This window comes from Leucoraja erinacea, chromosome 27 (genome assembly GCF_028641065.1).
Source record: "Leucoraja erinacea ecotype New England chromosome 27, Leri_hhj_1, whole genome shotgun sequence".
Lineage (NCBI taxonomy): Eukaryota > Metazoa > Chordata > Chondrichthyes > Rajiformes > Rajidae > Leucoraja > Leucoraja erinaceus.
The window spans coordinates 7,090,757-7,114,922 of NC_073403.1; the positions used below are offsets into that span (position 1 = coordinate 7,090,757).

The 24,166-nt window shown below is 47.6% G+C and overlaps 1 protein-coding gene across 5 annotated transcripts in view; it reads left to right on the forward strand.

The window, feature by feature from the left end:
- Positions 1-24,166, forward strand: part of tbkbp1 (TBK1 binding protein 1) — a 110,326-nt gene that overhangs the window by 22,590 nt on the left and 63,570 nt on the right. For 4 of the 5 annotated variants that reach the window (XM_055656954.1, XM_055656951.1, XM_055656953.1 and 1 more), the window contains exons 3-7: positions 4,648-4,767; positions 6,543-6,704; positions 12,356-12,506; positions 14,141-14,346; positions 15,573-15,628. In XM_055656954.1, coding sequence (XP_055512929.1) covers positions 4,648-4,767; positions 6,543-6,704; positions 12,356-12,506; positions 14,141-14,346; positions 15,573-15,628 — 695 coding nt within the window. The remainder of the gene's footprint in view (positions 1-4,647; positions 4,768-6,542; positions 6,705-12,355; positions 12,507-14,140; positions 14,347-15,572; positions 15,629-24,166) is intronic. The other variant, XM_055656955.1, reaches the window with a different exon arrangement.

Genomic DNA, 24,166 nt, shown 5'->3' on the forward strand with positions numbered 1-24,166 from the left:
CGAGCCCGCACCGCCATTCAATATGATCATGGCTGATCATCCAACTCAGTATCCCGTACCTGCCTTCTCTCCATACCCCCTGATCCCCTTAGCCACAAGGGCCACATCTAACTCCCTCTTAAATATAGCCAATGAACTGGCCTCAACTACCCTCTGTGGCAGAGAGTTCCAGAGATTCACCGCTCTATGTGTGAAAAAAGTTCTTCTCATCTCGGTTTTAAAGGATTTCCCCCTTATCCTTAAGCTGTGACCCCTTGTCCTGGACTTCCCCAACATCGGGAACAATGTTGAAGACTAGCTTCGACTAACTACGACTAACTTCGGGAAAATTGGATACCGAATGGTGGAGAGTGAAGATGACCTCCTTCGATCTCCCTTCGACTATGATGAAGACTATCTATGACTGCCGACCAACTACGACCTATTACGACTAAACCTACGAGTAAAAATATAATCGATTTTTTTCCATGGCAACCTTATTTTACTCGGGGGCATTTTTTAACATATTGAAAAAAACGCCGCGACTTAGCCAATGCCTCGAGTACGCGGAGACCACTCTCGAGCATGAAGGAGAGTTACGAAGGCCTCCTACGACCTTGTGTCGACCATGCTGTGAGTATGAGTCGAGGGCAAACTCGCCAGAACTTACGGATTAGGTCGCCCAAGTGGGACAGGCCAGGCCCTTATCGAGTCCAAACACAAGATTAGTTGTTGTTCAGCCAGAGCTGCACACACATCTTGGCATCTGCACACAATGGTGTCTGTCTTGTCACTTCTTGTGCTTCTTGTGCGTGCTGGTGGAAAGATTGGTGGAAACAGGGCCGCGACGTGAACGCTCTTTCCTTGACCCCAGTTCCGTGATATTTGCTGGGAAAAAACTATCTGTGAATCTGGAGGAATGCATTTTCAAAGTAGGGTAAACAGTGAAACACATTTCCCTTTGCTGAAGCTAGACAAAAATGCTGGCAAAACTCAGCGGGTGAGGCAGCATCTATGGAGCGAAGGAATAGGTGACGTTTTGGGTCGAGACCCTTCTTCAGACTGATACCTCCCTTCCCTGAGATCCATAAACACAAGGCAAAGGTTTAAGCTGAGAGTTAGGAGATTGATAGGGCATTTGGAGAATAATTTTTTTCACCCACTGGGTAGCTGAAATTTGAAACGCATTGCCCGAGGGGGTGGGGCAGGCAGCGACTTCATAACATCTGATTGGTATTCAGATGTGCACTGGGAAAGCAGTGGCATAAAGGCTGCCATCTGAGTGTGTTTAGTTTAGATATGTTCTTCAAGACTAGTCAAGGGTGTTTCATTATCTCACGCACTGGGACCAGAAAAATGAAATTCCTACGCGCTGCAGTTTTATAGGCATATTAATGCAACAATAGAACAAATGAATATACACAGAGTGCTGGAGTAACTCAGCAGGTTGAGCAGCATCTCTGGAGAATATGGACAGCTGATGTTTTGGGTTGGGACTTGTAACGTCATGTATTCATGTTCTCCAGAGATGCTGCCTAACACGCTAGCACCTTACGTATTTTTCTTTTGTAAACCTGTATCGGCAGTTCCTTATTTCTGCAAACAAATATACAATAAACTATAATAAAACAAATTATACTCATAAAAGTTACCCAGTATAACTTAAAAGTTACATAGAAACATAGAAAATAGGTGCAGGAGTAGGCCATTCGGCCCTTCGAGCCTGCTCCGCCATTCAATATGATCATGGCTGATTATCCAACTCAGTATCCTATACCTGCCTTCTCTCCATACCCCCTGATCCCTTTAGCCACATGGGCCACATCTAACTCCCTCTTAAATATAGCAAATGACTTAAAAGTTATACTACCTATTTTTTGTAAGTATAATGACATAATATAGGTTATACATAGAAACATAGAAATTAGGTGCAGGACTAGGCCATTCGGCCCTTCGAGCCTGCACCGCCATTCAATATGATCATGGCTGATCATCCAACTCAGTATCCCATACCTGCCTTCTCTCCATACCCTCTGAACCCCTTAGCCACAAGGGCCACATCTAACTCCCTCTTAAATATAGCCAATGAACTGGCCTCAACTACCCTCTGTGGCAGAGAGTTCCAGAGATTCACCACTCTCTGTGTGAAAAAGTTCTTCTCATCTCGGTTTTAAAGGATTTCCCCCTTATCCTTAAGCTGTGACCTCTTGTCCTGGACTTCCCCAACATCGGGAACAATCTTCCTGCATACTAACTATGTCAGACTATAATAGTACAGGCCCAAGTAGTTTGAGGTTTTTTTATTTGTCACATGTATCGAGGTGTCGACTATTGACTGCAAAATTAAACAAACTCTATAGTGGTCTGGTGCTGAGGTAGGGTTGTGGTTAGGGATGTACAGGGTGATTCAAGAATGGGAAGAAGCTGGGGGTTAGGGTTCTCGGGCTCCTGAACCTACTTCTCAATGGTTACGGCCAGATGACGCCATGGTCAGGGTGGTGTGGATCTGCCTTCTTGAGGCGGCGATTCCCGCGGAGTTAAGCTGGGATAGACATGTTGGGCCGAAGGGCCTGTTTCCGCAATGTATGACAAAGACATTCAGTGCCTCTTCAAACAGTGCAATGGAAACACACGAGAGGCCGAGACATGTCCCTGGTTGGAGATCTTATCCAAGAAAGATTCCCGTCCAACCTCTTAACCCCCCCTTTGTGCTCGAGTGTCAGTTGGCATATGATGAAAGAACGGGTCGACTGGGCTTATATTCACTAGAATTTCGAAGGATGAGAGGGGATCTTATAGAAACATATAAAATTTTTAAGGGATTGGACAGGCCAGATGCAGGAAAAATGTTCACGATGTTACATAGAAACATAGCAAATAGGTGCAGGAGTAGGCCATTCAGCCCTTCGAGCCTGCTCCGCCATTCAATATGATCATGGCTGATCATCCAACTCAGTATCCTATACCTGCCTTCTCTCCATACCCCCCTGATTCCTTTAGCCACATGGGCCACATCTAACTCCCTCTTAAATATAGCAAATGAATTAACCTCAATTACCTTATGTGGCAGAGAATTCCAGAGACTCACCACTCTCTGTGTGAAAAATGTTTTTCTCATCTCGGTATTAAAAGACTTCCCCCTTATCCTTAAGCTGTGACCCTTTGTTCTGGACTTCCCCAACATCGCGAACAAACTTCCTGCATCTAGCCCGTCCAACCCCTTAAGAATTTTGTAAGTTTCTATAAGATCCCCCCTCAATCTTCTAAATTCTAGGGGGAGTCCAGAACCAGGGGTCATAGTTTAAGAAAAAGGGGTAGGCCATTTAGGACTGAGATGAGGAAAAACTTTTTCATCCAGAGTTATGAATCTATGGAATTCTCTGCCACAGAAGGCAGTGGAGACCAATTTACTGGATGTTTTCAAGAAAGAATTAGATAGTGCTCTTTGGGCTAACGGAATCGAGGTATATGGCGTGAAAGCAGGAACAGGGTACTGATTTTGGATGCTCAGCTATGATCATATTGAATGGCGGTACTGGCTCGAAGGGCCGAATGGCCTACTGCTGCACCTGTTTTCTATGTTTCTATGTTTCCATGAGATGCTTGTTCTGAAATCTCGTAAAGTGTTGCTGCAACCTGCAGCTTCCTTATTGCACTCAGAATTGTTACTAACTAAGCTGCGATTGCTGGAGAGAAATAAAGTTAGTGGGTGGATGGTGTGGGGAGAATTCTCCCGCTCGGATGTCAGTGGATGCTCAATGAACCAACCTGAGGTGTTTGAAACAACCAGACGGCTGGCAATTGTAGCGATCAAAATGTTATTTGGTTTAGATTGTAATTGCCACGTGTGTCGAGGTTGTGAAAAACTGTTTGCTTGGTGCTACCCAGTCAGTGAAAATACAATACATGATTACAATCAAACCTTCCACAGTGTACAGATACAGGCTAAAGGGAATAACATTTTGTGCAAGGTAAAGTCAGATTAAAAGGTACACAAAGAATCTGGAGAAACTCAGCGGGTGCAGCAGCATCTGTGGAGCGAAGGAAATAGGCAACGTTTCGGCCCGAAACGTTGCCTATTTCCTTCGCTCCATAGATGCTGCTGCACCCGCTGAGTTTCTCCAGCTTTTTTGTGTACCTTCGATTCTCCAGCATCTGCAGTTCCTTCTTAAACAAAGCCAGATTAAAGTTAGTTTGAAGGCCTTCACTGAGGTCGATGATAGGCCAAGTGCTCAAATAGGTGATAGGATGGTTCAGTTGCCTGATAACAGCTGGGAAGAAACTGTCCCGGAATCTGTACGCATTTTCAAACTTTTGTACCTCTTGCCTGATGGGAGAGGGGAGAAAAGGGAGCGACTTGGGTGGGACTGGTCCTTGATCAACTGACGAGAGACACAAAAATCTGGAGTAACTCAGCGGCACAGCCAGCATCTCTGGAGAGAAGGAATGGGTGACGTTTTGGGTCGAGTCCCTTCTTCAGACTTGATTGTGCTGGCGGCCTTGCCAAGGCAGTGTGAAGCGTAGATGGAGTCAAGGGAAGAGGGGTCGGATTGCGTGATGGTCTGGGCAGCTTCCCACAGCTCTCGGCATTGTGATTTAACGGGTCGGGTTCAAGGAGCTGAATTGTCTTTGATCTCTGGCGTTCCATCTCTCCTCTTCACTTCCCAGTTTTCCTTCTCCAACGAATGTGCAGATGATCGGAAATCGCCTCAAGGCCTGCTGGATGTCACCTTGCTTCGCAACGAGAACCGGCGTCTGAGGGAACAGCTGGAGCATCTCCGGAATCAGGTTCGAGCTGCGTTTAAAGTCCGTCGCCTCTCCCTCCGAACCTTCCAATCTTTCAGCGCGCTCTTTTAGAAAGGAGGTGAGGAGGAGCTTCTTTAGTCAGAGGGTAGTTAATCTGTGAGAGGAATACTCATTGCCATAGAGGGCTGTGCAGGCCAAGTCAGTGGATATTTTTAAGGTAGTGATGGATAAATTCTTGATTAGGACGGGTGCCAAGGGTTTAGGGGGAGAAGGCAGGAAAATGGGATTAGCCATGATTGAACGGCGGAGTAGACTCAATGGGCCGAATGGCCTAATTCTACTACTATGACTTGTAAATGTGAACCAAAGGGGCGCAGGTTTAATGTGAGGAGGTAGAGATTTACAGGGATCTGAGGAAGAATATGTTCACCAGAGGATGATTAGTGTTTCAGTTCGGTTTTGTATATTGTCACGTGTACCGAGCTACAGTAAAAAACACTTGTCGTGTGCTAACCAGTCAGCGGAAAGACAATAACATGATGACAATCGAGCCATTGTGCAGGGTGTAGATACATGAGTCGTAGAGCGATACAGTGTGGAAAAAGGCCCTTCGGCCCAACTCGCCCACACTGGCCCACAATGTCCCATCTACCCTAGTCCCACTTGCCTGCGCTTGGTCCATGATCCTCCAAATCTGCCCTATCCATGTACCTAGGGTAGGCAAAAGTGCTGGAGAAACTCAGCGGGTGCAGCAGCATCTATGGAGCGAAGGAAATAGGCAACGTTTCGTCCCGAAACGTTGCCTATTTCCTTCGCTCCATAGATGCTGCTGCACCCGCTGAGTTTCTCCAGCACTTTTGTCTACCTTCGATTTTCCAGCATCTGCAGTTCCTTCTTAAACACTATCCATGTACCTGTCCAATTGTTTCTTAAACTATGGGATAGTCCCAGCCTCAACTACCTCCTCTGGCAGCTTGTTCCATACACCCACCACCCTCTGTGTGAAAAAGTTACCCCTCGTATTCTGATTAAGTCAGTGGGTATTTTTAAGGCAGCGATGGACAAATTCTTGATTAGAACGGGGGGGTCAAGCGTTTAGGGGGAGAAGGCACGTCTCGCCCTCTAACATTACATTTTGTAGCTCCTCTTTTTTTACCACGTACTATGTTTATACATTCTGTTACTTTGTTGCGTGTCTTTCATTCATTGTTCTTTATCTCTCTACATCATCGCCTAAATCCCTTTCCCCCGACCAGTCTGAAGAAGGGTCTCGACCCGAAACATCACCCATTCCTTGTCTCCAGAGATGCTACCTGTCCCGCTGAGTTACTCCAGCTATTTGTGTCTATACTTCGCAAGTAAGAACTTCATCGTTCTGTCTGGGACACTCTTGACTCCCCTTATCTGTCGCCCTTTGGTCTTCTTTTCACCTTTTACTCCACCCATCTGCCAAACACCCCCTCCCCCCACCCCCCCACTCAACTGTACCCACCAGGCTTTGCCCCACACTCACCTCTCTTCTGCCACTCCATCAGTCTGAAGAAGTGTCCTGACCCTAAATGTCAACTGTCCATTTTCTCCCCAGATGCTGCCTGACCTGCCGAGTACCTCCAGCACTTCTGTGTTTTGCTGAAGATTCCAACATCTGCAGTTTCCTGCAGCTCATTCCCTCGAAATACAGTAAAAAATATGCATTCAGCTGAGATATATAATAATGAAGGAAATGCAGTACAATGCTTCTGCCCCCTCCCCCTCTGAGAAGATAGACCCCCCCCCTTGCATCTCATCAATCACATGATTTTTCAATTAATTTCCAGCTTCAAGACAGCAAAGAGAGAGAGGACCACCTGGACGAGGTTATTCAAGCTTACGAAAAGATAAGTGTGGAGAAAGAAGACCTCAGTCACCAGCTTGAGGAAATGGTACATCACCTCTCTGACTCTATCAGTGCTGTGACTGATTCATTATTTTGCACCTCAGTGAGTTAACATACCCGTCATTTTCTGATTGGGTCAGCTGGCAGCAATACCTCGGAGAACTGCCACCGACTGCTTAAATAGGGGTGAACCTTTCACAGTTATCCACAAAGGTTGCAATCGGAATAAAGAATAACTGGCGATGTGTTATATTACTGTGCAGAAAGTCCAGTCAATCTATTTGAGAGCTCTTGTGAAGAAGTAACAAGCTGGGGTTAAAGAGGAGCAGGGACTGTAGGGGGGGGGGGGTTAATATGCGGGCGTAGTTAGATTTATGTTTAGTCTTTAGGCTTGGGTTTGTTATTGTCACATGGACCGAGGTACAATGAAATATTTAGCATGTTATCCGAACATATCAGATATACTAAAGATAAACACAAAGTGCTGGAGTAACTCAGCAGGTCAGGCAGCATCTCTGGGGGGAAAATTGGATGGGTGGTGTTTCAGGTTGGGATTCTTCTTCAGACCCTTCACCAGATCCTCCACCCGAAACATCACCCATATATTTTTTCTGAAGAGGGGATCCCGGAAGAAGGCTTTTTCTTCTTCTGAAGAAGAAGGGTCCCAACCCAAAACGTTACCCATCCACTTTCTCCAGAGATGCTGCCTGACCTGCTGAGTTACTCCAGCACTTTGTGTCTGTCTTCGGTATAAAGCAGCATCTGCAGTTCTTTGTTTCTACAAGATCAGATATACCTTACATCAATACAATCAAGCCAAACTCAAAGGCAATAGATGGAGCAACAGGGAAGATACAGAATGCAGAATCTCGTCCTCAGCATTGTTAAGCATCAGTTCCATAATTGCCGCAGAACGCACTTGACATAAATATTTATCTTCTAGTTTTGTAAGATGTAATGACTGCCATGCCCCAGGGAGTACTGTTTGTGCCTCTGCTTTTTACTCTTGATATAAATAACTCAGATGAAGGCATCAAAGGGTACTGTATTTGCTGACAGCACAAGAATAGGATGCAAGTAAAGAAAGGGAACTCAAGGCTAGCATTTATTTTAAGAGGGCTTCTATTCAAAAACAGGGATGTAATATTGAGGCTCTATAAGGCCGCATTTGGAATATTGTGAGCAATTTTGGTCACCATATCTGAGGAAGGATGTGCTGGCACTGGAGAGAGTCCAGAGGAGGTTTACAAGAATGATCCCAGGAATGAGTGGGTTAACCTATGATGAGCGTTTGTCGGCACTGGGCCTGTACTCGCTGGAGTTTAAAAGAATGAGGGGACCTAATTGAAACATACAGAATAATGAAAGGCTTGGATAGAGTGGATGTGGAGAGGATGTTTCCACTAGTAGAAGAGTCTAAGACTAGAGGTCTTAATTAAAGGACATTCTTTTTGGAAGGAGATGAGGAGAAATTTCTTTAGTCAAAGGGTGGCCAATCTGTTTCAGATAAATGTTGGAGGGATGTGATGCTTTAGAGTGGAAATATCAAATACTGGAGGGCATAGCTGTAAAGGGCCTGTCCCACTGTACGAGCTAATTCAAGAGCTCTCCCGAGTTAGAAAAAAAATCAAACTCGTGGTAAGCATGTAGAATGTACGTAGCGGGTACGTCGGAGCTCGGGACGTCTCTCAGTGGCTCGTAACGCTAACGGCAGGTACTCGGGAAACGCGGTAAGCTCATGAAGACTCGTGACAAATTTTCAACATGTTGAAAAATGTCCACGAGAGCCCCGAGTACCTGCGAGAGGCTATTACCGTAATTCTCCGAGTTCGAATCAGGGGAAACTCGGGAGAACTCTTGAATTAGCTCGTACAATGGGACAGCCCCTTTAAGATGAGAGGGCAAAGTCTAAAGTCACTGTGCTGGGCAAATTTTGATTTTTACCAGGAGGGTGGTTGGTGGGTGACTGGAACGCACTGCCAGGGATGGTGGATGAGGCAGATACGATAATGCATTTATGAGCCCTTTAAATAGGCAGGGAATGCAGGATATGGATCACGTGCAGTCAGATTAAATTAGCTTATGGTAGACACAAAATGCTGGAGTAATTCAACTGGTGAGGCAGCGTCTATGGAGAGAAGGAATTGGCGACGTTTCGGAAATTGACGAAACGTCGCCAATTCCTTCTCTCCATAGATGCTGCCTCACCCGCTGAGTTACTCCAGCATTTTGTGTCTACTTTCGATTTTACCAGCATCCTAAGCTTTAAATTAATTTATCCTGGCTTCATGTTCAGCATGGACATTGTGGACCGAAGGGCCTGTTCCTCTGCAGTGCTGTTCTATGTCCTATGTTGTTCTAAACGCCGTTATCACTGCCAAGTTTTTAGTTTCAGAATTTATTTTGCATAAAGCGGAATTGAGTTGATTAAATCAAGCCAAATTTATGGCTTGCATCCCCTGACTGCCGATGCAGCCTTGTGAATTGTTAAAACTGGACTTTCAGTGTCACCATACCCCCCTGAAAAGCTGGTCAACATTTTGAGATAATCTTGGAACAGCTGGAGCTGCTTTTTTTTTTTTTTTTTTTTTTTTTTTTTTTTTTTTCATTTGATTTTTTGCAATATTCATGGCTTGTTCCGTTCCACTGCACAAGAGGCATGCGAGAAATTGTTTTCTCTTTTGCCTGCTGCTTCTATTTTCAGCAGCTGATGCCCCAAGGGGGCTTCTGAGCAAGAGTTTCGAAGCGTTAAGACATGCTTCCTGTGATCTCTGTGTACGCTGGGATTTTGAGCTAACCTGCTTCAAGGGTTCAGCCCGTGTGCTTGACATTGGGGCCCTGTCGAGGTTGTTACACTGAAGCACGCTGACCCTGAGGCTAGAGATGATTGTTTGCAAAAATAATGTAATTCCGATCACAACGTAGCCAGCTTCTCCACTTGCCCGGTTACAGTCTCCATCTAGACCTTTGAACTGATTGTGTTAAGGCCACAATGTACAATGTCCTCTGATTGTCGATTTCCTTTAGAGACGAAGCATCTTAAGGGCAGAGCAGATGTTGTTCCAGCAATCCTGTGGGATATCAATCCTGAGGGGATCTTACAGAAACATATAAAATTCTAAAGGGATTGGACAGGCCAGATGCAGGAAAAATGTTCACGATGTTACATAGAAACGTAGAAAATAGGTGCAGGAGTAGGCCCTTTGAGCCTGCACCGCCATTCAATATGATCATGACTGATCATCCACTCAGTATCCTGTACCTGCCTTCTCTCCATACCCCCTGATCCCTTTAGCCACAAGGGCCACATCTAACTCCCACTTAAATATAACCAATGAACTGGCCTCAACTACCTTCTGTGGCAGAGAATTCCACAGATTCACCAGTCTCTGTGTGAAAAATGTTTTTCTCATCTCGGTCCAAAAAGATTTCCCCCTCATCCTTAAACTATGACCCCTTGTTCTGGACTTCCCCAACATCGGGAACAATCTTCCTGCATCTGGCCTGTCCAGCCCCTTAAGAATTTTAGGGAGGCAGACGTGGATTCTGGACAGTAGTCGACACACTGCGAACAGTAAATTGTTGCTTTTTGACTTGGTTTAGTTTCGAGATACAGCATGGAAACAGGCCCTTCGGCCCACCGGGTCCGCACCGACCAGCGATCCCCGCCACACACACGCACACACACACGCGCACACACACGCACGCACACACACACACACACATGCACACGCACGCATGCACACACACACACGCACGCATATACGCACATACACACACACACGCACGCACACACTACGCACATACACACACACACACACACACGCACGCACGCATATACACACACACACACACACACACACACACACACACACACACACACACACACACACACACACACACACACACACACACACACACACACACACGGGACAATTCACAATTTTACCGAAGCCAATTAACCTGCAAATGCTTTTGGAGTGTGGGAGGAAACGGAAGATCTCGGAGAAAACCCACGCAGGTCGCGGGAAGAATGTGCAGACTCCGTGCAGACAAGTCAAGTCGAGAGAGTTTATTGTCATGTGTCCCAGATAGGACAATGAAATTTTTGCTTTGCATCAGCACAGCAGAATATAGTAGGCACGAATACAGAACATATCATATCAGTGTGTCCATACCCCATTATATAAATATATACATACATCAATAAATAAGCAGATAAAGTGCAAATAAACAGATAATGGTCTATTAGTGTTCAGAGATTTGTTTCAGTTGAGTTTAATAGCCTGATGGCTGTGGGGAAGCAGCTATTCCTGAACCTGGACATTGCAGTCTTCAGGCTCCTGTACCTTCTACCTGAAAGTAGTGGGGAGATGAGTGTGTGGCCAGGATGATGTGGGTCCTTGATGATGCTGCCAGCCTTTTTGAGGCAGCGACTTTTTGAGACAGCACCCATAGTCGGGATCGAACCCGGATCACTTGCGCTATAAGGCAGCAACTCTACCACTGCGGCACCGTGCAGACTTAGTCGATAATGTACATTTTACACAGAGTCCTACAGCATGGAAACGGGACCTTTGGCCCAACTTGTCCATGCCCACCAAGATTTTAGTTTAGTTTATCATTGTCACATGTACTGAGGTACAGTGAAAAGCTTCTGTTTGTGTGCAATTAGTCAAAGAAAATCCTATACATGAATATCATCAAGCGGTCCACAGTGCACAGATAAAGGATCTTTTTGATGTAAGGGTGGCACGGTGGCGCAGCGGTAGAGTTGCTGCCTTGCAGCACCAGAGACCCGGGTTCAAACCTGACTACGAGCGCTGTCTATACGGAGATTGCACATTCTCCCTATGACCAGGTGGGTTTTCTCCGGGCGCTCCGGTTTCCTCCCACACTCTAAAGACGTGCAGGTTTGTAGGTTAATTGACTTCGGTAAAAATTGTAAATTTTCCCCAGTGTGTAGGATAGTCCTAGTGTATCACTGGTCGGTGAGAACTCGGTGGGCCGAAGGGCCTGTTTCCATGCTGTATCTCTAAAACAAAAAATAAAAGTAATCTTAAGGGCATGACAGGTGTTATTCCATAATCCTATGTGATATTAAACGGTTATAGTCTCCAACATATATTCTGTTCCCGGTAAGTATCTGTCGAGAACATTGACAGATGACGTTATTGGTCGAAACCCTTCTTCCGACTGAGAAGGGTCTTCATCATTCTGAAGATGGGTCCCGACCCAAGATGTCGCCCATCCATGTTGCTCCCAGGAATGCTGCCTAATCTGCTGTTACTCCCACACTCTGTGATCTACGAGGAGAACGGGTGACGGAATTTGGACGATAATGCAAACAAACAATGCTTTTATCCAGCCGACTGAAATGTAACTTTGTAAACTGTAACCACCATGGTGGCACGGTGGCGCAGCGGTAGAGTAGCTGCCTTACAGAGCTTGCAGCGCCAGAGACCAGGGTTCCAGACCTGAGACTACGGCTGCTGTCTGTACGAGTCTGTCTGTGACCAGTGTGGGTTTTCTCCGAGATCTTCGGTTTCCTCCCACACTCCAATGACGTACAGGTTTGTAGGTAAATTGGCTTGGTGTATGTGTAAATTGTCCCTAGTGTGTGTGTGTAGGAAAGTGTTAATGTGCGGGCGGGGGGATCGCTGGTCGGCGCGGACTCGGCGGGTGGAAGGGCCAGTTTCCGCGCTGTATGTCTAAACTAAACTAACATTTCCACGGTGGTTTTCTCCCCCACAGACAGTCCTGGTGGAAGATCACGTGTCAACGATTCGGAGGCTGGAGCAGGCTCTGCGGCTGCGGGACAATTCCGTTCAGATACTCAGCGACCAACTGCAGGCGAAGGATGAGCGGATCGTACAGCTGAGCCCGCTGCCGGGAAGTCCGCACGGTAGATTTAGGATTATTATTATCACCTGTACCAAGGTGCAGTGTAACGTTTGGTTTTGCATGCTGTCCATGCAGATCAGATACACCGTACACAAATACAATCAAGTCAAACTCAAGTATAATAGATAGAGCCAGGGGGACGATGCATAGTCGATGCCCGCCAGCAATCCCCGCACATTAGCACTATCTCATTGAAACATAGAAGATTGTTAAGGGCTTGGACACGCTAGAGGCAGGAAACATGTTCCCGATGTTGGGGGAGTCCAGAACCAGGGGCCACACACAGTTTAAGAATAAGGAGTAAGCCATTTAGAATGGAGACGAGGAAACACTTTTTCTCACAGAGAGTGGTGAGTCTGTGGAATTCTCTGCCTCGGAGGGCGGTGGAGGCAGGTTCTCTGGATGCTTTCGAGAGAGAGCTAGATAGGGCTCTTAAAAATAGCAGTCAGGAGATATGGGCAGAAGGCAGGAACGGGGTACTGATTGGGGATGATCAGCCCTGATCACATTGAATAGTGGTGCTGACTTGATGGGCCGAATGGCCTACTCCTACACACACACACACTAGGGACAATTTACAATTTTTACTGGAGCCAATTAACCTACAAACCTGTACATCTTTGGAGTGTGGGAGCAAACCGGAGCTCCCGGAGAAATTCCACGCGATCACGGTGAGAACGTACAAACTCCGTACAGACTGCACCTGGATCGAACCCGGGTCTCTGGCGCTGTAAGCGATGTAAGGCAGCAACTCTACCGCTGCGCGCTGCTGTGCAGCCCACATTGTATTCAGGATTAAAAAGTGTGTTCAAAAGGCTTGCAGTTGTATAAGATGTTGGTGAGGCCGCATTTAGAGTATTGTGTTCAATTTTTGGGCACAGTGTTCTTGGAAAAATGTCAAGCTGGAAAGAGTGCAGAGAAGATTAACAAGGGTGTTGCCAGGACTAGAGGGTGTGAGCTACAGGCAGAGGTCGAGTAGGCTGGGACTCTATTTCTTGGAGCGCAGGAGGATGAGCGGCGATCTTATGGAGGTGTATAAGATCGTGAGAGGAATAGATCGGGTTGGTGCACACAGTAGGTGAATCGAGGATCTGAGGACATAGATTCAAGATGAAGGGGAAAAGATTTAATAGGAATCTGAGGGGTAACTTTTTCACACAGTGTGGGTGATGGGTGTATGGAACAAGCTGCCAGAGGAGGTAGTTGAGGCTGGGACTATCCTAATAATTTAAGAAACAGGTACATGGATAGGACAGGTACACAATGGATAGGAATGGATAGGACAGGTACACAAAAATGCTGGAGAAACTCAGCTAGTGCAACAGCATCTATTGAGCGAAGGAGATAGGCAACGTTTTGGGCCGAAACCTTCGGTTTCGACCCGAAACGTTGCCTATCTCCTTTGCTCCATAGATGCTGCTGCACCCGCTGAGTTTCTCCAGCATTTTTGTGTACCTTCGATTTTCCAGCATCTGCAGTTCCCTCTTTAACAGATGGATAGGACAGGTTTGGAAGGATGTGGACCAAACGCGGGCAGGTGGGGACTAGTCTAGCTGGTGTGGGCAAGTTGGGCTGAAGGGTCAGTAGCTCTACGTGGCTGGGTTTGGGCGCTAACGGTCTGCCTTTCCATTGCAGCGCTGGAGAGCCCGCGCCGGCGGCAGAGTCTGCAGACCCTGGGGCATCAGCTGGACGAGCAGGAGGTGCAGCTGCTGCAGGACCAGGTGGACGAGCTGCAGCGGAAGCTGCGCAACTGCCAGTGGCGGGAGGGGCAGTACAAGGAGGAATGCGACCGTCTGCAGTCGCAGCTGAGCCAACACAGCCTGCAAGAAAGCTGCACACCGGTCAGTGCAGCTCAACTCCCCCATCTCCCCTCCACCCTCCTCCCCCATCTCCTCCCCCATCTCCTCCCCCATCTCCTCCCCCATCTCCTCCCCCATCTCCTCCCCCATCTCCTCCCCCCATCTCCCTCTCCCCCCCTCCTCTCCCCCCCCCTCCTCTCCCCCCCCCTCCTCTCCCCCCCCCTCCTCCCCCCCCTCCTCTCCCCCCTCCTCTCCCCCCCCCCTCCTCTCCCCCCTCCTCTCCCCCCCCTCCTCCCCCCCCCCCCTCCTCTCCCCCCTCCTCTCCCCCCCCCTCCTCTCCCCCCCCTCTCCCTCCCCCATCTCCCCTCCCATCTCCCTCCCCCATCCCTCCCCCCCCATCTCCCCCCCCCATCTCCTCCCCATCTCCTCCCCATCTCCTCTCCCCCCCCCCTCCTCTTCCCCCCCTCCTCCCAGTTCTATCGTATTGTATCGTTATGGGTGGAAACATCCGACCCAAAATGTCACCCATTCTTTATCTCCAGAGATGCTGCCTGACCCGCTGAGGCACTCCAGCACTTTGTGTCTATCTTCGGTATAATCCAGCATCTGCAGTTCCTTCCTACACATATAGCAAACAGTACAGCACAGGATCGGTCCCTTTGACCCACAATGTCTGAGCCAAACACGATGCCAAGTTGAACTGAAATCTAAGATAGACACAAAATGCTGGGGATAATGCATTTCGTTGTCTCTGTACTGTACACTGACAATGACAATTAAAATTGAATCTGAATCTGAATCTGAATAACTCAGCGGGTCAGGCAGCATCTCTGGAGAAAAGGAATCGTTGTTTTCGGAAGTCGCAGCCTCCGGGAAGGGAAGCGGCCGTTCCAGGGTTCCCATGCCGCTGAGAGGATTCTCCCGACACCTCTTTGCGATGTGGGAGGAAACCGGAGCAACCCGGAGGAAACCCATGCAGTCACAGGGAGAGCGTGCAAACTCCACACAGACAGCAGCCGAGGTCAGGAACAAGCCTGGGTCTCTGGCGCCATGAGGCAGCAACTCTACCAGGTGGGGCTGTTGTGGAACCTCGTTATAACCGATTGAAAGCCGATCAGTGGCGATCTTCCTGTTGAGGTCATCACGCCCAGGACGGGAGGGTGGGATTAGATCAGCCAAACAGTGATGTGTTGCCCCGGTTTTACAGCAAACCGCCTATCCATAGTTCTCCCTTAATAGGTGTTTTCCTTAATATCTCTCCCCTCCAGGAGCTGACCTGTGACCCCCATGACATGGAGTGGGTAAAGATCACCGAGGAAGAGCAGTAAGTACTCGATCAGAATGTCTCCGCGACTGGACTGAATGAATCTGCTTTACTTTGTACTATGTTGGTATGGTCCTGCAGTGGGGATAATATCTCTGGCGTTAGAGGTGGCACGGTGGTAGAGATGCTGCCTTACAGCGATGACAGTGCCAGAGACCCGGGTTCGATCCTGACCATGGGTGCTGCCTGTATGGAGTTTGCACGTTCTCCCCGTCACCTGTGCGGGTTTGCTCCCATGCTACAAAGACCTACTAAATTCTTAAGGGGTTGGAAAATTCTTAAGGGGTTGGACAGGCTAGATGCAGGAAGATTGTTCCCGATGTTAGGGAAGTCCAGGACAAGGGGTCACAGCTTAAGGATAAAAGGGGAAATCCTTTAAAACCGAGATGAGAAGAACTTTTTTTCACACAGAGAGTGGTGAATCTCTGGAACTCTCTGCCACAGAGGGTAGTTGAGGCCAGTTCATTGGCTATATTTAAGAGGGAGTTAGATGTGGCCCTTGTGGCTAAGGGGATCAGGGGGTATGGAGAGAAGGCAGGTACGGAATACTGAGTTGGATGATCAGCCATGATCATATTGAATGGCGGTGCAGGCTCGAAGGGCCGAATGGCCTACTGCTGCACCTAATTTCTATGTTTCTATGTTTCTATGTTTGTGGGTTAATTGGCTTGGTATAAATATTATTTGTCCCTAGTGTGTGTTGGACATGCAGGTATCGCTGGTCGGTGTGGGCTTGGTGGGCCGAAGGGCCTGTTTCCCACACTGTATTTCTAAAATCACTAAACCACTTAACCGTGCAAGTGTTGTAGGTTAATTGGCTTCGGTAAAATTGTCCCTGGTGTGTAGGAGGGTGGTGCTAGTGTACGGGGTGATCATTTGTCGGTGTGGACTTGCGACGAGGAACTCAGCCGGTCAGGCAGCATCTGCGGAGGGAATGGGCAGATGATGTTTCGGACCGGCACCCTTCTCCCGGGTGATCAGTTCCTCCAGCACTTTGTGTTTTGTTCTGGATTCCAGCATCTGCAGTTTCTTGTGTCTGGAAGTTGGTGTTAGTGGGGGTGATGTTGGCAGTGTGCTGCTCCACAACTCACCCAGTGCCCCATGGTCTCTCTGGTGACCCCTGGCTAGTCCGCGGGTGAGGAGGTCTTGGGGACCTGCAGATGCTATGGGTCGAAGGGCCTGCTCCTGCACTTTAGTTTAGTGACACCTTTTTTATCTACCTTCGTTGCCATGTCCAATAAATCATTCTGTTGCCTGATGCGATGAGATAACTCAGAATGAGTTGGTCACAGCTCAACAGGAAGACATTTTGTGTTTTAGCCCAGCCATTGGAGCTCGAAGTTGGAAAAACAAGGACCACATTGACACACTAGATGCAGGAAAAATGTTCCTGATGTTGGGGGAGTCCAGAACCAGGGGTCACAGTTTAAGTATAAGGGGTAGGCCATTTAGGACTGAGATGTGGAAAAACTTTTTCACCCAGAGAGTTATGAATGTGTGGAATTCTCTGCCACAGAAGGCACTGGAGGCCAATTCACTGGATGTTTTCAAGAGAGAGTTAGATATAGCTCTCGGGGCTAACGGAATCGAGGGATATCATATGGGGAGTAGGCAGGAACAGGGTACTGATTTTGGATGATCAGCTGTGATCATATTGAATGGCGGTGCTGGCTCGAAGGGCCGAATGGCCTACTCCTGCACCTATTTTCTATGTTTCTCTGTTTCCATGAAAACACACAATGATGATGTGAAGATGTTGGTTTTGGGCAAAGGCACAAGATTCATCCTTGAGAATTATTAAGGATCAGTATCTATCATGCCCAATTTTGCCAATTAATTCATATCTTCAAATCAGGAAACCAGCGAGCAACTACACAAAAGGAAAAGCAAAGAGAAACAGATGATGTTAGAAATGTCAACGTTGGAAAAGAATTGAAGAACACCAAGAAAATGATAATAGCAGTAAGTCGGGCCAGACGGATTTGGAAAAGGGCAGTCATATTTGATTAGTCTGATGGAGTCCTTTGAAGACCTGACAATAGAATTAATCGGAGTAGATTTAAGTTTTTGAAGGCTTCGGATAAGGTCTTATCAGTTTAGTTTACTTTAGAGATACAGTGGGGTAACGGGCCCTTCGGCCCACCGAGCCCGTACCGACCAGCGATCACCCCGTACATCAGCACTATCCTACACATTAGGGACCACTTACAATTTCACAGAAGCCAATGAACCTAGTAGGTATGTGGACGGGAAAGGAATGGAGGGTTATGGTCTGAGTGCAGGTAGATGGGATTAGGTGAGAGTAAGTGTTCGACACGGACGAGCAGGGCCGAGATGGCCTGTTTCCGTGCTGTAGTTGTTATATGGTTATATGGAACCTACAAACCTGCACGTCTTTGGAATGTGCGAGGGAAACCTGAGCACCCGGAGAAAACCCACGCGATCACGGGGAGAACGTTCAAACTCCGTTCTCTCTTTAGATTCTGGAGTCTTTAGAAACTCTTTAGATTCTGGAGTAGTTCCAGAGGATTGGCAGGTAGCAAACGTAACCCCACTTTTTAAGAAGGGAGGGAGAGAGAAAACGGGGAATTACAGACCAGTTAGTCTAACATCGGTAGTGGGGAAACTGCTAGAGTCAGTTATTAAAGATGGGATAGCAGCACATTTGGAAAGTGGTGAAATCATTGGACAAAGTCAGCATGGATTTACGAAAGGTAAATCATGTCTGACGAATCTTATAGAATTTTTCGAGGATGTAACTAGTAGCGTGGATAGGGGAGAACCAGTAGATGTGGTGTATCTGGACTTCCAGAAGGCTTTCGACAAGGTCCCACATAAGAGATTAGTATACAAACTTAAAGCACATGGCATTGGGGGTTCAGTATTGATGTGGATAGAGAACTGGCTGGCAAACAGGAAGCAAAGAGTAGGAGTAAACGGGTCCTTTTCACAATGGCAGGCAGTGACTAGTGGGGTACCGCAAGGCTCAGTACTGGGACCCCAGCTATTTACAATATATATTAATGATCTGGATGAGGGAATTGAAGGCAATATCTCCAAGTTTGCGGATGACACTAAGCTGGGGGGCAGTGTTAGGTGTGAGGAGGATGCTAGGAGACTGCAAGGTGACTTGGATAGGCTGGGTGAGTGGGCAAATGTTTGGCAGATGCAGTATAATGTGGATAAAGGTGAGGTTATCCATTTTGGTGGCAAAAAAAGGAAAGCAGACTATTATCTAAATGGTGGCCGATTGGGAAAGGGGGCGATGCAGCGAGACCTGGGTGTCATGGTACACCAATCATTGAAGGTAGGCATGCAGGTGCAGCAGGCAGTAAAGAAAGCGAATGGTATGTTGGCTTTCATAGCAAGAGGATTTGAGTATAGGAGCAGGGAGGTTCTACTGCAGTTGTACAGGGTCTTGGTGAGACCACACCTGGAGTATTGCATGCAGTTTTGGTCTCCAAATCTGAGGAAGGACATTATTGCCATGGAGGGAGTGCAGAGAAGGTTCACCAGACTGATTCCTGGGATGTCAGGACTGTCTTATGAAGAAAGACTGGATAGACTTGGTTTATACTCTCTAGAATTTAGGAGATTGAGAGGCGATCTTATAGAAACTTACAAAATTCTCAAGGGGTTGGACAGGCTAGATGCAGGAAGATTGTTCCCGATGTTGGGGAAGTCCAGGACAAGGGGTCACAGCTTAAGGATAAGGGGGAAATCCTTTAAAACCGAGATGAGGAGAACTTTTTTCACACAGAGAGTGGTGAATCTCTGGAACTCTCTGCCACAGAAGGTAGTTGAGGCCAGTTTATTGGCTATATTTAAGAGGGAGTTAGATGTGACCCTTGTGGCCAAGGGGATCAGAGGGTATGGAGAGAAGGCAGGTACGGGATACTGAGTTGGATGATCAGCCATGATCATATTGAATGGCGGTGCAGGCTTGAAGGGCCGAATGGCCTACTCCTGCACCTAATTTCTATGTTTCTATGTTTCTATGTTCAGACAGTGCCCGCAGTCTGGATTGAACCTGGGTCTCCAGCGATGGTAAGGCAGCAACTCTACCGCTGCGCCACCATGATGTACCGTTCCGTGTTATATCCGGAGCTGGTGTCAATCTCTGATTATGAGAACAAATCGGCCACATCCCTGTTTAGCGGGATTAATGAGGAGGAATTTCTTTGGCCAGAGGATGATGAATCTGTGGAATCAGTCATTGGGTATTTTAGAAAAAGAGATTGATAGGTTCTTGATTAGTAAGGGTGTCGGGGGGTTATGGGGAGAAGGCAGGAGAATGGGGTTGAGAGGGAAAGATAGATCATCCATGATTGAATGGCGGGGTAGACTTGATGGGCCGAAGTGCCTAATGCCCCTGTCCCACTTAGGAAACCTGAACAGAAACCTCGGGAGACTTTGCGCCCCACCCTAGGTTTCTGTGTGGTTCCATTAGGTTGCAGGTAGTTGCCGGAGGTTGCAGGTAGTGGAAGCAGGTAGGGAGACTGACAGAAACCTCCGGGAACCGCACAGAAACTTTGGGTGGGGCACAAAGTCTCCAGAGGTTTCCGTTCGGGTTTCCTAAGTGGGACAGGGGCGTAATTCTGCTCCTATGTCTTATGGAAGCATACTGGCTGCATCTGCCAGTGAATGGCACCTGCTGACTGCTGTTGGGACACCAGTGCAACACAGGGAACATCAGTCACAGGCAGGATATTACACACAGCGAATGGAAACCAACCATCAGTTTCTGCTGCCCCCTCCTGGTTATCATAATCTATTACAACCCTTCCCGACATGATGCAATCGATTAGTTTAGAGATACAGTGCAGAAACAGGCCATTCGCCCCTTCGAGCCAGCACCGCCATTCAATGTGATCATGGCTGATCATCCGCAATCAATACCCCGTTCCTGCCTTCTCCCCATATCCCTTGACTCTGCTATTTTTAAGAGCTCTATCTAACTCTCTCTTGAAAGCATCCAGAGAATCAGCCTCCACTGCCTTCTGAGGCAGAGAATTCTGCAGATTCACAACTCTCTGGGTGAAAACGTTTTTCCTCATCTCCGTTCTAAATGGCCTATCCCTTATACTTAAACTGTGGCCCCTGGTTCTGGACTCCCCCAACATCGGGAACATGTTTCCTGCCTCTAACGTGTCCAATCCCTTAATATTCTTATATGTTTCAATAAGATATCCTCTCATCCTTCTAAACTCCAGTGTATACGAACTCAGTCGCTCTATTCTTTCAACATATGACCGTCCTGCCATCCCGGGAATTAATCCTATGCTGCACCCCCTCAATAGCAAGAATGTCCTTCCTCAAATTTGGAGGTCAAAACTGCACACAATACTCCAGGTGTGGTCTCACCAGGGAACAATCCAACGAATTCCACTCCCGAGTGGCTGCTGATCTTTTATTTAATGAGTGGCAGCATTTTAATATCTTAAAGAATTATTTATTTATTAACAACTCTTTGCTCCTATACTCAACTCCTCTTGTTATGAAGACCAACATGCCATTAGTTTTCGTCATTCTGGAGTGTGGGAGGAAACAAGAGCTCCCGGATGTCACAGGGAGAACGTACAAACTCCGTACAGACAGTACCTGTATTCGGGGTTGAACCCGGGTCTCTGGCGTTGTAAGATGGTTTCGTACTAATGAAGGGTCTGAAGTAGGGTGTCGACTTCAAATGCCTACTATCCATATTCTCCAGAGATGCTGCCTGACCCGCTGAGTTACTCCAGCACTTTGTGTCCTGTACTGTTGTCACTGGAGCTTGTATCTCCAATTAGGTAGAAGGTAGGTCAGGGCCGCTCTCGAGTTGGTGATGGGATGGCTCATTTTCCCGATGACGTCTGGGAGGAAACTGTCCCTGAATCTGGAGGTGTGCGTTTCCACACTTCTGTACCTCTTGCCCGATGGGAGAAGGGAGAAGAGGGAGTGCCTGGGGCGAGACTGACCCTTGTTTATGCTGGTGGACTTGCCGAGGCAGCGTGAGGTGTAGATGGAGTCAATGGGAGGGAGGGAGGTTGGTTTGCCCGGATGATCAGGGCTGCGTCCACAATTCTTTGCAGTTTCCTGTGGTCTTGTGTGGAGCTGTTGCCAAGCCATGCGGTAACGCATCCCAATAGTCAAGTCAAGTCAAGTCAAGTCAAGTTTATTTGTCACATACACATACGAGATGTGCAGTGAAATGAAAGTGGCAATGCTCGCGGAACAACAAAACAACCAAACAAATTATAAACACAATCATAACACATATTATTTTACATAATAAATAATAGAAGGAAAAACGTTCTGTACAGTTAGTCCCTGGTGAGAAAGGCGTTTACAGTCCAATAGAATCTCTGCTTACCTTAAAGCTGTGTCCTCCAGTCTTTGACACTTCCACCCAGGGAAAAGGTTCTGACAACCACCCTGTCTATACCCCTCATCATTTTATAAACCTCTATCAACACTCTCCTCAACCTCCGAAGCTGCAGAGAAAACAATCCAAGATAGACCAGGCTTCCCTTGTATCTAATGTCAAGTCAAGTCAAGTCAAGTTTACGGGACGAAACGTTGCCTCTTTCCTTCGCTCCATCGATGCTGCTGCACCCGCTGAGTTTCTCCAGCTATTTTGTCTACCTCCGATACTCCAGCATCTGCAGTTCCTTCTTGAACATACACAGACGAGATGTGCAGTGAAATGAAAAGTGGCAATGCTCGCGGACTTTGTGCAAAAGGACAAACAAACAAACAAACAGCCAAACAAACTACAAACAGAATGGAACAGAATCACATATTCTTTTACATATTAAATATTGTGGGCGGAAGGAAAAAGGGAAAAAAAACGGCACTTTTAAAAAAAGCAGCAGAGTGGTTCAGTAGAGTTAGTCCCTGGTGGGCTAGGATTTACAGTCCTAATGGCCTCTGGGAAGAAACTCCTTCTCAACCTCTCCGCTCTCACTGCATGGCAACGGAGGCGTTTGCCTGACCGTGGCAGCTGGAACAGTCCGTTGCAGGGATGGAAGGGGTCTCCCATGATTTTATTGGCTCTGGAGTTGCACCTCCTGATGTATAGTTCCTGCAGGGGGGGCGAGTGAAGTTCCCATAATGCGTTCGGCCGAACGCCCTTGAAAACAGGCACCCATCACCCTCCCTTCACCACCTCCAGTTTAAATTCCATTTGGAATATTTTGGAGGACCAAGAAACCAAGAACCCTGCTGGTAACACCTGAGCTGTGCTCTCTCCAAAGCCTCCACATCCTTCCTATAATGGGGCGACCAGAACTGTGGGCAATGAAGGACTGGTGAGGCGGTTTCAAATCGGGATGGTACCTGACTTCTTCTTATCGAGTCCACATACAAGATTAGAAGGTAGACGAAATTGCTGGAGAAACTCAGCGGGTGCGGCAGCATCTATGGAGCGAAGGAAAGAGGCAACGTTTCGTCCCGTGGGACGAAACGTTGCCTCTTTCCTTCGCTCCATAGATGCTGCCGCACCCACTGAGTTTCTCCAGCAATTTTGTCTACCTCCGCTTCTACAGCATCTGCAGTTCCTTCTTGAACACACGCAAGATTAGAAGCAGTTCAGCCCAGAGCTGAACACACACGTCTCGGCATCTGCATACAATGGTGTCTGCCTTGTGCTGCTTGTGCGTGGCGCTGTAAAGATTGGTGGAAACGGGGTCGCGACGTGAACGCTTTTTCCTTGACCCCGCTACCTAACTCAGAGGGAGCAGTGCCCCATGTGTCTGCTCCCCCAACCTTTGGTGAAACCTGTGACCTGTTTGAAAATAACCACTACGTCTTGTGGTGATGACTGGGCAATGCGGTCACAGAGTGGTAGACTGGAGATTATAGTCATAGAGTGATACAGTGTGCAAACTGGCCCTTCGGCCCAACGTGCCCACACCGGCCAACATGTCCCAGCTACACTAGTTCCACCCATAAGCATTTGATCCATATCCCTCCAAACCTGTCCTATCCATGTAGCTGTCTAATGCCCCTGGTCCCACTTAGGAAACCTGAATGGACTTTGTGCCCCACCCAAGGTTTCCGTGCGGTTCCCGGAGGTTTTTGTCAGTCTCCCGACCTGCTTCCACTACCTGCAACCTCTGGGAACCGCACGGAAACCTTGGTTGGGGCGCAAAGTCTCCAGAGGTTTCCGTTCAGGTTTCCTAAGTGGGACCAGGGGCATAACTGCTTCTTAAATGTTGGGATAGTCCCAGACTCAACTGCCTCCTCTGGCAGCCTGTTCCATACACCCACCACCCTTTGTGTGAAAAAGTTATCCCTCTGATTCCTATTCAATCTTTTCCCCTTCACCTTAAACCTATGTCCTTTGGTCCTCGATTCACCTACTCTGGGCAAGAGACTCTGTGCGTCTACCCGATCAATTCCTCTCATGATCTTATGCACCTCTATGAGATCGCCCCTCATCCTCCTGCGCTCCAAGTCAAGTCAAGTCAAGTCAAGTCAAGTTTATTTGTCACATACACATACGAGATGTGCAGTGAAATGAAAGTGGCAATGCTCGCGGACTTTTGTGCAAAAGAC